The 14910-nt window shown below is 48.3% G+C and overlaps 1 protein-coding gene across 5 annotated transcripts in view; it reads left to right on the forward strand.

Annotated features, from left to right (window-relative positions):
• The window catches only part of LOC119465199 (E3 ubiquitin-protein ligase PDZRN3-B-like), a 199426-nt gene extending 184806 nt beyond the window's left edge, over window positions 1-14620 (forward strand). For 3 of the 5 annotated variants that reach the window (XM_049655551.1, XM_049655550.1, XM_037725997.2), the window contains one exon: window positions 13215-14620. In XM_049655551.1, the coding sequence (XP_049511508.1) occupies window positions 13215-14150 (936 nt within the window). In that variant the 3' untranslated portion in view covers window positions 14151-14620. The remainder of the gene's footprint in view (window positions 1-13214) is intronic. The other 2 variants (XM_049655552.1, XM_049655553.1) reach the window with 1 other exon arrangement.
• Window positions 14621-14910: the final 290 nt, after the last annotated feature.

Here is a 14910-nt window from a genome sequence, read left to right on the forward strand (position 1 = left end):
GAAAGAAGCCAGGCTTCGTCGTCGGAACGAAACCAAGAGAAGGCAGTGAGCTGAGGAGCGGAGGAAGAACGAGCCGCACGCCTCGAGAAGCGTCGTAAGTACGAAGTGGCCAGGCGAGTGAATTCAGATGAGGATAGCACCCGAAACGTGTTCAAGTCATTGGACGACAAGCCCTTTTCCTCCCGCCTCACCGACCATCAGGCAGTCTTTGTGGAAATTGAGAAACAAGATGAATACTTTCAAAGTAAATGCGTTACACTTTAAAATGTCTGGTCTTTAATGTAACCGCAACTTAACGAGAGGTAACAACCAAACCTTAACGCTCAGACGTACGAAGCTAAACGATAAAGATATAACCGTAGAGAGAACCAAGCTAAACAATCAGATTAACCGTACCTCTCACTACGCACACCCAGGCCTGAGTTAAGCCACAGCCAATTTTTGCCTACGGCGACACGAAAATTGCCTTGGCTTGTAGAGGTATATAGCTTCGCTATAGACTACGGATTTCTTTCGTGTTAATAGGCTTTTCTGAAGAATGTTACGGACATTAACTTGCGCTTTTCCTCGGCGTCAGTATTTAAACGCCGGGTGGCAGAATATATATCTAAGCGGCTTCGTGTTCCAATCGCACTGACTGATGTACAGAAACATTCTAAGATCTCAGGTTAGACAGCCTTGCATGTTGGAGCGATTTGTAACACAGCTACGCAGCTCCGCCAGCATGTGCCATCGTTTTCTCACACGTAGTAGACGTGGTAGTACCCGTAGGTGCGAGGTTTCTGCAGCGAAGCACCGCGTCCCGCATATCGTGCAAACATGTGTCCGCGTGTTAGTTGTCTGAACGACCGCCGAAGAGTTTCTGTGAAACGCCAATCACACTGAAGCAAGGCGCGCCGGTTCGCACATGCGCCTAGACCATTCCATGGGCCGGACGCAGGAACAACGGATGCGCATGCTGCAGCTCCATGCCAGGGGCACCCAGTCGCTGCACTGCGGGAACAGGAGGTCTTTACTTGCAGACAACTTTCTGTGGTAATGAAGAGAAAGCTAGGGAAGCACTGCACGTACAAGTCAGAGCGCTTCTGAAAAAAGTGCCGAGTTTTCGTCCGCGTTAGTTTAAGATGGGGAAACGAGAACATAAACACGTTGTTGACAACAGCTGAACGAGACAAAACACACCACTGATTGTGGAAATTACCTTATGTTGCGGCTTGTCCCTTCCGCGACTGGACAAACGCGAAATCGTCGCACGTGGAAGCTGCGTCTCTTCCGAAAAACCAAAAGCTCTGTCTAACGCTGCCGGACTAACTGGCGTGGTGGCACATGTACAAACGCTTCGCCCCCACAGCTTTCCCTTCATTGCCACAGAAAGTTGTCTGCGAGTATATACTAAGTGACAACGCCGAAAATTCCCTGAGTTTTAACTGATGCTGCTCGCGTACGTCACGTGAAGCGTGCATTGTTAGCCAGCTTATCTTTACTGCGATTCATAAAGCGAATAAAGTTGTACTAGGATTCCTTTATTCCAAGAACAAGTCTGGATAGGAACAGCCCACCTGTTTCCATTGCTACTATTCCGGACAATGCAAGTTTCAAAACATGTGTAAAGAACACGTTGTGTTAAAACTTTATTGCTGCCTATGTATATCTGTGTTGTTCATGTATATCAATCTTTTCCGTTATGCCTGCGGGCCTGGGAAGTAACTTTGAATAAGTAAGTAAATAAATAAACTATTCCAATACAGCTACGAGCCTTGCACTCCTTGTAATACTTTAAAATGTTTCTATTACATGCATTGCTTCGCCCTTATTGCCAAATTGTAATTTTTAACATAAATCAATCAGCAGACTTGTCCAACGGCCGGACCCGAGCAGAGGACAGCTAGCACACAAGCCTGATACCATAACAATTATGCCATGGCCGCCTTTCCCCCATAATAGGGCGCCTCATAATCGAATCGTAGTTGTGACGTGTTAAATCCCGGAAATTATTTGAAGTTATTTAACAAGTAGTCATACGTCAAAATATGGGCCGATCCCGAAGATTGTGCAGTAAAGGGAGTTCAGTCCGATGCTCCTCCTAGTCCGCTCACGCTAGGAGCGACGCGATAAAGTGCGGTGCCCAATGACTGTGTTTCAGCGATTTCAACTGGAGATTTATTTTATTCCGCCATTACGGGAATGCGGCTGACGCGATCACGAATTGAGCGTTCATGACTTCTGAACCGCAGAATGTCCTATATACTCACTGAGCCACCACCCCCGGGCCGGGCGATTGCCATAGTATACCGCCCACAAGCATTGAAGGGCAAGGCAGCAGCATGACAGGAGGCTAAATTTTAGGCACATGCCGCCCTAAATGTGACTTCGTGAAGATAGAGAACTTGAGATTGAGATTAGAGGCGTTATCCTAGTGCAAATAATTCTCCTAACACGAAGAAAGCTGTTTTAGAGAGACATCAGGTAAAAACCGTGCCTACTGCGAACGTTTTCTTTCATCATTTTTGTCCTTATCGTTATCATCATCCTCGTTGTTGTTTTCTGTGTGTGTGTGTGTGTGTGTGTGTGTGTGTGTGTGTGTGTGTGTGTGTGTGTGTGTGAACATGGGTTCAATTCTTATTGGCAAAATAGTTTACACCAAACTGCTCCCAACGGGCGGAATTTGGTTATATATTTCTTATCTTCAGATGCACCGGCGCGGAGCACACCCGTATAAACGACGCCGCAGTGGACGAAGTAGTGACGTGGCGGGGGCTGTCGCTAAGCCGCCCGGCAGTGGTGGCGGGAATATTTAACCGCAGTTTCAAACTATTTCATTTCGCCATATAATGAGTATCTTGCAAGGGCATTGATTGAAGCCTTTGTGACATCTTGTCGCTAACAGGCTTTTTTCTCTTCCCTTTAGAGCACTACTTCGCTAAGGCACATCGTTTAATGTATTTTTGCACTAAGTCGCCCAAGACAAAATTTTGAATAGTAGACAAAGTTTGAAGGTGTAACGTAGTTTTTTAGCAAATACATGAGTACTGTATAGGATGCCCCACCTAACTTTTGCCAAGCTGTTCAACGAACTAAAATTTAAAGAACATGGTGCAACATACAACTGAAAAGCCTACGATGTTTTGTCGTCAGTGCTCTCACGACTAAACACCATAGGTCTTGTAATCGTATCGTGCAACGTGTTCTTTAAATGTTCTTTTTTTTTCTTTAAGCAGCTTGGCTAACATGAGCTGGGATATGCTGTACATGCGTCTTCCTCAAATATGACAGATTGCTTGATAGCCAATTATTTAACAGCGGTCACAGAAAGTGTGGGCCGATCCTGGCGGTAGTGGAGGAAGGGTCCAAGCCCAATGTCACATGCCCATGTAAACTAGCGAAGCTGAACTTCGGTGAGTCTATCCAAGCATGGTTGGAAATACTAAGGTTTAGTCAGTTATCGATAACCAATCGATAGCCAATCAATGGCTAATCAATAATCGATCAATAATCAATAAATTTCTGAAAATGCTGGGGAGCCTCTATTTATGTCCACTGCAGGACGAAGGCCTGTCCTTGCGATCTCCAATTACCCCTATCTTGTGCTAACTGATTCCAACTTGCGCCTGCAAATTTGCTAACTTCATCACCCCACCTAGTTTTCTGCCGTCCTCGACTGTGCTTCCCTTCTCTTGGTGTCCATTCTATAACTCTAATGGTCCAGCGGTTATCCATCCTACGCATTACATGGCCTGCCCAGCTCCATTTATTCCTCTTAATGACACCTAGAATATCAGCTCTCACCATTTGCTCTCTGATCTACACTGCTCCCTTCCGGTCTCTTAACGTTAGGCCTAACATTTTTCGTTCCATTGCTCTTTGTGGGTCCTCAACTTGTTCTCGAGATTCTTTGTTAACCTCCAGGTTTCTGCCCCATATGTTAGCACCGGTAGAATGCAATGATTGTACACTTTTCTTTTCAACGACAGTGGTAGACTCCGTCGGGATTTGGCAATGCCTGTTAGATGCACTTTATTTTATTCTTCTGTAAATCTTTCTCATGATCAGGGTCTCCTGTGAGTAATTGGCCTAGATAAACAGTACTCCTTCACAGACTCTAGAGGCTGACTGGAGATCCTGAATTCTTGTTCTCTTCCTAGGCTATTGAACATTATCGTTGTCTTCTGCATGTTATTTTTCAACCCCACTCCTACACTTTCTCCGCTAAGGTCATCAATCATTTGTTGTAATTCGTCTCCATTGTTGCTGAATATGACAATGTCATCGCCAAACCGAAGGTTGCTGAGATATTCGCCGTTGATCCTCAATCCTAAGCTTTCTCAGTCTAAGAGCTGGAACTGGAGCTAAGCATACAATGAATAGCATTGGAGAGATTGTGTCTCCTTGCCTGACGCCTTTCTTGATAGGTATCTTTCTACTTTTCTTGTGGAGAACCAAAGTTGCTGATGTTTGCCAACATAATCACGTATGGCTCCTGTACTCCTTGATTACGCAATGCCTCTATGGCTTCTGGTATCTCTATTGAATCAAGTGCTTTTTCATAATATATGAAAGCCATATAGAGAGATTGATTGGCCTCCACAGACTTCTTTATTACCTGATTCATGACATGGATATGATCCATCGTAGAATATCCCTTCCTGAAGCCAGCCTGTTCGCTTGGTTGGTTGAAGTCAAGTGTTGCCCTGATTCTATTGGAAATTATCTTAGTTAATATTGTTACGAGGCATTGCGTATGAGCCTGCCATTAAAGGACCGCTGTGCTACGCGAAGAGGAAGAAGACGGGACATGCCTCGTGAGAGGCTGTCAGCCATTCTCTGGTAGCAGCAGCCTGTAAATATTGTCTCTCCTGTGACTTGTGAATCCCCGTGACAATTTGGTGGAAGTGCGGGATATCAGAAGAAGCGCTGTAGAACGGAGATCCGCAGTGGTCTTCGAGTCGGGGTCATCATTTTGACAGACTCGCCACCACGACTTTGCCACCTGCACCAGCGCCGATCACACCTCAACGATCGTTGTTACGCATCCTAAAGACCCGGGAACGTTCTGCGGTACGGATGAAGTTGACGTCGACGATTGGATTGCCAATTATGAACGCCTCAGTGAGGTCAATCGTTGGGACCCGTCGATGAAGCTGGAGAACGTGCTGTTTTACCTCAATGGAACGGCAAAGGTGTGGTTCGATAACCGTGAGGCAGAGATTGGAAGTTGTATGGTCCCGTCTAGCGAGGGAGGAGCTTCTCACACAGGCCTTGGCGTCAAGACGGCGTCCAGAGTAGGACCAGAGATTCAGGAGGGTACTCTATTTCGCGGTGCCGTTTATCATAGCGCTCTTTTTGGGAGGTCTGCGACGCACACAGCCTAGTGTGAGCCACCTGGTGAGCCATCCTGGCTCGAGAGAGGACGTTCTGACCATATGCGGTTGGTATGAATGGATCAGCAGGAAGGAGCGTGTCGAAGGCCAACGCAGGGTTGCGGCTTTACAGGCGAAAGAACGGCGAATAGCCGGCAGTGTCATGTCGGGACGAGTTGTAGGCAAGAGTAACGTAGGGTAGGGTGGCATCCAAATCGCGGTGATCAGTAGAGACATACATGGAGAGCATATCCATGAGAGTTCGGTTGAGCCGCTGGGTAAAACCCTTGGTTTGTGGATGGTAGGCTGTCGTAAGGCGATGTTCGGTAGAGCAGCCACGCAGAGTTTCGTCAATGACCTTTGCAAGGAAACAGCGGCCACGATCCGTAAGAAGCTGCCGCCGAGCACCGTGTCAAAGAATGACGTCATTGAGCAGAAAGTCTGCAACGTCGATAGCGCAGCTAATGGGCATGGCGCGCGTGATGGCATATCTGGTCGCATAGTCAGTTGCGATGGCAATCCATTTGTTGCCGAATACGGACGTAGGAAAAGGTCCGAGCGGGTCGAGGCCTATGCGGAAGAAGGGCTCCGGTGTAATGTCGACAGGTTTAAGCAGGCCAGCCTGTGGAAGACAGGACGTTTGCGGCGCTGACAGCGCTCGCAGGCAGCAACGTATCAACGCACCGAACGATGCAAGCCAGGTCAAAAGAAGCAATGTCGCACGCGGTCGTCGGTGCGTGAAACGCCCAGGTGTTCCGCAGTTGGAGCATCATGCAGATGTTGAAGAATGGTGGTGCGCAGGTGTCGGGAATAACTAGCAAGAATTCCGGCCCACCAGGTTTCATGTTGCGGCGGTAAAGGACGTCACCGCGTAGGACATACTGGCATAGAGCAGGGTCGGAACGTGCAGAAGAGAGTTGCTGAATGGTGAGCTTTAGCGCTGCATCCCGACGCTGTTCGGTGCCGATGTCGCGTAAATCAGAAATGGCCAGCACACAGGAATCATGGCCATGGTCAGCGAGGCTAGCAGGGTCCACCGGATGGCGCGAAAGACAATCGGCATCGTGATGTAGCCTACCCGATTTATAAAGTGCCTCAAAGGTATATTCCTGTAGTCGCACAGCCCAGCGACCAAGGCGACCAGTTGGGTCCTTCAGTGATGACAGCCAATAAAGAGCGTGGTGGTCGGTAAGAACCGAGAATGCGCGGCCGTACAAATACGGGCGAAATTTTGCGACAGCCCAAACCAACGCAATGCATTCGCGCTCTGTGATCGAATAGTTCCATTCAGATGTGGAGAGCGGGCGGCTGGCGTCTGCAATAACACGTGCGTGGCCATGCTGATACTGAGCGAGGACGGCGCCGATTCCACGCCCAATAGCATCTGTGCGAACCTCAGTAGGCGCGGATGGGTCAATGTGAGCCAATATAGGCGCTGAAGTAAGCAGGTTGGTCAGCGACGACAATGCAGTCGATTGGTTGGGGCCCCACGAGAAGGGCGCGTCCTTCTTGAGAAGGTTGGTTAGGGGTCGGGCTATTATGGCGAAATTGCGTATAAAACGGCGGAAGTATGAGCATATTCCAACAAAACTCCGAACTGCTTTAGTTGTTGAGGGCACGGGAAGTTCTTGATAGCTCTAATCTTCGCAGGGTCAGTTTGGACACCTGCAGGAGTTACAAGATGACCAAGCATAGTGATTTGTTTTCTGCCAAAAATTACTTTTTGGAGTTTAGCTGCAGTCCTGCTCGACGAAAGACAGCTCGAATGGTCGCCAAACGAGCAAGGTAACTTTGAAACATTTAAAAAAACACAATAAAGTCGTCTAGGTAGCAGAGGCAGATGGATCATTTGTAGTCACGAAGGAGAGAGACCATCATGCTTTCGAACGTTGTGGAGGCGTTGCTCAGCCCAAAGGGCATAACTTTGCACTCACAGAGGCCGTCCGGTGTAATACAGGCAGTTTTTTTTGCTCGCTCCAAGTCATCAACAGAAATCTGCCAGTAACCCAAGCGCAGGTCTATGGATGAGAAGTATCTGACACCGTGAAAACAGTCCAGGGCGTCATCCATCCGTGGCAGTGGATATACGTCTTCGCGCGTTATTTTGGTTAAGGAACGACAGTCGACGCAAAATCTCAAGCTGCCGTCCTTCTTTTTGACCAAGACAGTAAGTGATGCCCACGGCCTTGAGGAAGCCTCGGAAGATCAGGGGCAATGATCATGGTAATTCCGTCGGGGAGTAGACTTATCGGCCCGGTTGCGAGAAAGGACGAACAAGTGTCGGCGTCTAGTGCCGCGATGTCGCATTCACCAAGCGCTGACACGTTGGCCACTGAGATGCATTGTGGGAGAATTTGGGTCGAGTTGCTGAAGTTGAGGAGCGGGAGCTGGACGTGGTTGTCGACAAGTCACTAGGGTGTGAGGCACAGCAATATTTCGGGTCAACAACACGTCAACTAGTGGAGATACTATGTAGTCGCTGTCTTCAACTGGTGATGCCGTTGTCAAAGGAACACGCGTGGCGGCTTGCGAACAATCTACGGAGCATAAGTGCTGTGATAGTAAAGCTGGATCATCAGCGAGTTGAAGCTGAAGGATGCCGATTGCACAGTCAATGAGAGCGGCTTGGGCCGACAAAAAATGGAGTCCGAGAATGACGTCGTTGGGGCATTGCTCGAGAACAGTAAACATAACAGATATATGGTGACCGGCGATGGTGATGCGAGCTGTGCACATTCCGATGACTGCGGTACTTCTTCCATCAGTGACGCGAATAATACCAGTAGCGGTGGGTGTGAGTATTTCTTGAGGCGGCTGCGAAGGTCATTACGGTAAATTCCACGCTGGCGTAACCTATTCATCCTCGCCCGTGCTCCTCCTCCTCCCTTTTCCTTCTCCTGCACCCTTCACCGCCGTGGCGCGGGGTATTAAGGCCACGGTGGTAGAATAGGAGAGGTGGCCAAACGAGCGCCGCAAACACGTCACGGCACCTTTCGAGATTCTACAGCGGTCGCCATGGGGCGACAGGGGCTTTATGGGCTCAGACTCGCATCGCAAGCTTTCGCTGTGCTGTAAAAGGTCAGTTATTGTGGTAAATATTTTGGCTTTTAAACGTTGTTTATGTTTTTATTAGCTTGTAGAGGTTGTCTTCCAGCCTCGCCTTTAAAAACAAGGGTGCCAGGCTCTATGGAGCTTAAAAATTTCTAATCGGCGCCGGTAATCTCGACCAGACTGACACAGCGCCGATCGCAAGGGACGCGCGTCTATTTTTCTGGAAGTATGAAAAATCGTACCGGCGAATGTACAGCGTAAAATTCACGTCATTGTGGGTTGCTATGAGCTTATGGACGTAGTTTATTTATGATCGCCTTACTGCAACGAAATTTCACTGTTGCGCGGTCACCAATTTTTAATTATTGTTCGGCTCCCTTCAGGGGCCGTTCAGGCGCCTGCGCTAGTATAGCGTCCGATGGCAAGTGCGAACATACACGCGCCTACGAAATGTTGGAGACTACAAACGATGGAAGTAGAAGCCGTTCTGTGTAGGCACAGTGGCGCCGCCGCACTTTCGTGCTCGCGGCCGACCACTCTGAACAACAACATACAAAAACGGCGTGAAACACGCTGTAAGTGAAATCGCGGTGACCGCTGTAGACGCGGCGCAGTGCACTTCACTTGCGATGCACACTGCAGACAGATCGCCCACGCTGAAGCTTCTACAATGAGTATCATGGTGTTGCCGAAAGCGTCGATGAACATCGCTTTCTAAATCAACCGGTCCTCCCAGTGATTTAATCTTTCAATAACCTGATAACGTGCTTGGAAACTGACGATTTCTCGACCCTAAACAGTAAATACTGTTTCTGCATAGTCGTCCACGCTTATAAAGGATTAATATTGTAATGATGAAAAAGAAACAAATGTACTTGATCGTGAACGTATCCAAAAGATATTCGTTTCAAACGTGGCTCATTTGACAATAACGCGTTAGTCACCATATAGTTCTCAGAACCAATCTGTATACAGCGAAATAAATAAACAATCAAATAAACAAGCATTAAACGACACGACTGAATTCACGCTGCAAGCGTAAATCCACGCGAAAACTACACTTTAAGTGACAGTAACTATTGAATGTTATTGACGACCTCTCTGGTGTACGGCACTACGAGGTCAAACTCTTTCTCAAAAGTTAGAGACGTAGAAAACAGCTTGAATGCTCGCGACGCCCCCGTGTGTGTCCCCGCATAGCCCGCGTCTCGGCGTCGGCCTCAGATACCTCGGGCCTCGGCGGTGGAGGGTACAGGAGAAGAAAAGGGGAGGAAGAGTACGGGCGAGGAGAAATAGGTTACGCCAGCGAGGAATTCACCGATTACTCATCACGGAGATTTGTACCCCAGTATCGACAAGTGCGGGAACAGTTAAGCCGTGAACGTCAACGTCGATCAAGTTTAGTCCTGTCGGCAATACGAGGAGAGGATTTAAGGTGGAAGTCGAAGATGCAGCGTCACCTCTAAAAGCTGCATCCCTTAGTTTCCCTGTCGGAGGTTGAGCGGCGATATCGGACGTCGTCGTAGAGGCGAGGGAGACGACGGACGACGCGCTGGCGGCGAACGGGACTAGTGACCTCGGGGCGAAGGGGAACGGCTGTGTGGTGTAGGTGTGGCATCGACGTTGTACGGCTCAAAAGGCTGGAAGCGGCGGTAGCTGTAACTGTTGTATGGCTGATTGGGCTGAAAACGGCGGTAGTTGTCGGGGCGGCTAGCAGTGTCATCCCGGGTTAACGGCGACACCAAACGGTTGTTGCAATGGCGCGCGACGTGGCCGATGCGGCGGCAATGGAAACTAATCGGCCGTTCATCGGCCGTGCACCATTCGGCCGGATGATGAGAGCGCGAATAGAGCCATTGTTCCTGGGGCGGCGATCTTGGTCGAGGCGGCTACCTAGGGCGAAAGTAAGTTGTCCGAGTCTGATCAACGGTGCATACGGCGAAACCTAAGTTGCCGAGTTCCTCCCGCACAATGGACTGGACCAGGAAAACGGCCGTCACGTGAAAATCGCCGTCGCCACTGTTGGGGAGACCAGGAGCAATTGCTTCGATTTCCCGACGGATGATTCGTGAAAGTACCGATGGCTGCGACGACTGCAGACGAGATGCCTGCCCGTCTTCGCATGATGACGTCGGGGCGGTGTTCGGTGCCCGAGCGAATGACCTTGCAATACGCCGACTTTTGGCCTGCTCAAAACGCATGCATTCTTCAATAATAGCGTCGACGGTGGCGCAATTTCGGCACAGTCATGTGTTGAACGCATCGTCTGCGATACCCTTAAGCACGTGACCAACCTTGTCTGACTTCGTCATCTCCATGTCCACTTTACGGCAAAGAGCCAAGACGTCCTGAATGTGGGATATGTATGGTTCAGTGGACGTCTGAGCGCGGATGGATAGTTCTTTCGTTGCGGCTGCCTTTCGACCCATGGGCTTCCCACACAAGGCACTAAGTTTTGCTTTGAAAGTGTCCCAACTTCCAATCTCTGCCTCACGGTTATCGAACCACACCTTTGCCGTTCATTTGACATAAAACAGCACGTTCGCCAACATCATCGTCGGGTCCGAACGATTGATCTCACTCATGCGTTCATAATTGGCAATCCAATCTTTGACGTCAACTTTATCCGTACCGCAGAATGTCCCTGGATGTTTAAGATGCGTAAGGACGATCGTTGACGTTGGTGTCGGGGCTGGTGCAGGCATCGTACTGGCCGGCGCAGGCGACGTGGTCGTGGTCTCGTCCGTCATCATGGTGACCCCGACTCGACGACCACTGCGGAGCTCCTTTGTACAGCGCTTCTTCTGGTACCCCGCACCTCCACCAAATTGTCGCGAGGATTCACAAGCACACGGGAGAGACGGAATTGTATATGACAATATTTACAGGCTGCTGCTACCACAGAATGGCTGACAGCATCTCGCGCGGCATATCCCGTCTTCTTCCTCTTCGCGTAGCACAGCGGCCCTTTAATGACAGGCTCATACGCAATGCCTCGTAGCAATACTACCTTGCTTCTCTTTCAGTGCATACAACTTGCCTTGTCCTATGCCAAATTAGTTTCTGACTCATTTCATGCTGCGTCCATATTTTACGGCTTCCTCAGTCTTTTGTACGTTACAATTTCGAATATCCCTTACTTACTTCTTGTTCAGTTTTGACAGTTCAGCGAATTCTATCTGATCGATCGAGTTTGCCACTTTCAGGTTTGTGGTTTCCTTATTAGGTCATTTGTTACTTGGGAGAGATTACCTACAGGTTGCCTTGGTGCCTTACTTGCCACTTCAATTGTTGCTTCTGGGATCAGCCTAGTTACGGTTTCTTTCATTACCTCTACGCTGTCTTCATATTCCTGTTCTAAAGCTGCATATTTGTTGGCGAGCACCAGCTTGAATTGGTCTACTGCGTCTTGGTTGGCCAGTTTTTTCTTGACTAATTTTATTCTTTCTCTCTTCAAATTGAGAGAAATTCTAGACCTCAATAAGCTATGGTCACTGCACTTTATCCTACCTAACACTTCTACATCCTACACTATGCTTGTATCGGCACAGAGTATATTTCATTCCTTGTATCTCCATTACGGCTTTTCCAGGTCCACTTTCTGTTGCTGTGCTTCCTGAAGAAGGTATTTATTATTCGGAGCCTATTCCTTTCCGCAAATTCTACCAACATCTCTCCTCTAGTGTTCATAGAATCGATGCAGTAGTTGCCAATTGCTTGCTCACCAGCCTGCCTTTTCCCCACTTTTGCATTGAAGTGGCCCATGACTACGGTATATTTAGTTTGCACCTTTCTCATTGCTAATTCAACGTCTTCATAAAACTGTTCTATTTCTTCATCATCATGACTGGAGGTTGGGGCGTAGGCTTGTAGTACCTACATTCTATACCTCCTATTCAGCTTTATTACGGCGACTGCTACCCTCTCATTAATGCTGTAAAATTCATAAATGATGCATCCTATGTCCTTATGGATGAGAAATCCTACGCTTAATTCTCTTATCTGCAAGACTTTTGTCGCAGAGTACGTGGCCGTAAGTGAGCACTGTATAGGTCTCACCAGTTCTTCTAACCTCACTAATTCCAATAATGTCCCAGGCAATGCCTGATAATTCCTCCAATTGCGCTGCTTCTTCTTCTTCTCTTTGGGGTTTTACGTGCCAAAACATTTACTGATTATGAGGCACGCCGTAGTGGAGCGCTCCGCATTAACGTGCACTACAACGCAAGCACAGGGGCGTTTTTGCATTTCGCCTCCATCGAAATGCGGCCGCTGCGGCCGGGATTCGATCCCGCGACCTCGTGCTCAGCAGCACAACACCTTAGCTGACTGAGCTACCGCCGCGGGTCAAACAGCCCTGCTAATCTAGCCTCACTTGAGAGGGTGCGCGTGTTCAACATTCCCAGGTTCAGATTCTAGTGGCGGCCTGTCCGGACCCAGAGATTCTTAGCACCCTCTGCCGCGTCGCAGGTGTGACCGCCGCCTAGGTCAGGTGCTCCGTAGCCACTGGGGACTGAGAACCATGGGTTGTTTGTAGGAGTCATAAAGGAGGTAGTGGCTTGGTAGAGCTTAGCCTAGCCCAAATACGTGGCCAATACCTTGCGATGACCAATCGATGCCCAATCAATAGCTCATCGATAATCGATCAATAATCAATTAATGCTGGAAAATGTTGGGGATGACTTGGTAATGCTGAGCCTAGCCAAAACGCCAGGACTAGCTAGGTGCCAATCAGCTCCGATGTCTCTTTAGCATTGCGCCTAGAGTCCAAGCTACGCTAATTGGTGTTTTTTTTTTTCATTTCAGGTAAAATGCTGGAATGCCAAACAAGGCTGCGGCTTGGTTTTGACTGCATCAGAACAAATCAAGCATTTTTGCGAAGACTGTGACTACCACTCTTCGTCGTGTCCCAAATGTTTAAAGGTCGTGCTCCGTAGAGATGTGTGCGCGCATCTACATAGCAAATGCCGAGATTATACGCTGTCTGCGACGTCCTGGTCTCCGCAAGCGACCGATAGTGAGAGCAAGGCAATGATCATGGCTCTGAATGCAAGCATGGACATGCGAGAAGGTGAAATGAAAGGCGTGCTAGACCAAGGTATTAGCGATAATAGCGGCCAAAGTGACCGCCTCAACGAGATTTCAGATTGCATGAACTCGATCAAAGAAATGCTGCTACAGATATCGAGTAGAGCACTTGAGAACGTTGCATCACAAACACCAGCTAGCGTATCCTGCTCTGAAGCAATCGAGAAAACTTTGATTGGTCACAGTGAAAAGCTACAGGAGCTCGCACAAACTATAAGCAATTCAAATCAAGCACAGATGAAAGCTTTAGAAGACACGAAGCAAGCTGTAGACCAACTGAAAGAAAATGCAGCAAACATGCTGCAAGCGGAATTACGGCAATGTTCGATGGCTGACAGCGCTGCACTCAAGAAAGTTTCCGACAAGCTGGAGACCTTTGGAAAACTGTTGGAAAACTCCAGTAAGGCAATCTGTAGAAATGTATCAGAAAGTGCTGCTAGGATTGGTGATGGAAAGGATGGTGCGGAGCAAAGCGGGTCGAGTGCAACAAAACTAAAAGAACTGGCCCTAAATACTATCAATGTTAGGCGATACGAGTTTTTTGTAAAGGGATTGAAAGCAATGAAATACAGCGCGCATTCAACAGGCTGTCATATTTACAAGTGCAAAATATGTACATCTCTGGCTATCACTTGTCTCCTGGAGTTTACCTAAAAAAGGTGGGGCAGCATGTGTTACTCCATGCTTTAATGCAGGTCCACAAGGGAGTGATCGACGAGTTTCTTCCGTGGCCTTTCAATGAGAAAATTCTGTTGACCGTCAAACATCCATCGAGACAGAAGCAGCGCCAGTTTATAGAGGAAACTGGAGATTTACTCGGGAGTTTTGGAAGACCCCAAGAATCAAGTAACAATGGTGTGCGTTTCGTAGCAAGTTCCGTTTGCTTGGATGATCTGGAACGTGAAGGATACATCACGGACGACAACCTTCAGATAGTGTGGGAGCTTGTTCCGAAAGACTTCCCCAAATAATATTCATGGACGCATTACGCATTTTCTGAAACATTCAAGCCCTTAAAACTGTTAAGACATATCGCTCTTCCGCATACTTTTGTTGAAAAGAAAAAAACTTGCTGTTTAGCTCTAAGGTAGTATTTTTATGTTTGAATAAAATCGACAACTGATTGCCGGTAATTGATGACTATAAGGTAGGCCCGAATCTTCGCATGTTCTTTTCGAAACAGGTCCGTTGTAGATGGGGCTTGCTGCGGGCTCACTTCAGTGGTCGCCGGCAGATCAATACAAAATGTGCTGAAATGTGCGACCACGTGCGAACGAGCTAATTAGCGCAAACGGTTCGATCGTTACCGAGCTCAGACTTGAAGTTGACGTTAACATCATAGTAGCAGGCATCCCACAACGTGTAAATACGCAGGAGTCTAACAGGTCGCCCCAAAGGTTTCGTCATTCTGACA

The sequence above is a fragment of the Dermacentor silvarum genome, chromosome 9, assembly GCF_013339745.2.
Source record: "Dermacentor silvarum isolate Dsil-2018 chromosome 9, BIME_Dsil_1.4, whole genome shotgun sequence".
Classification (NCBI taxonomy): Eukaryota; Metazoa; Arthropoda; class Arachnida; order Ixodida; family Ixodidae; genus Dermacentor; species Dermacentor silvarum.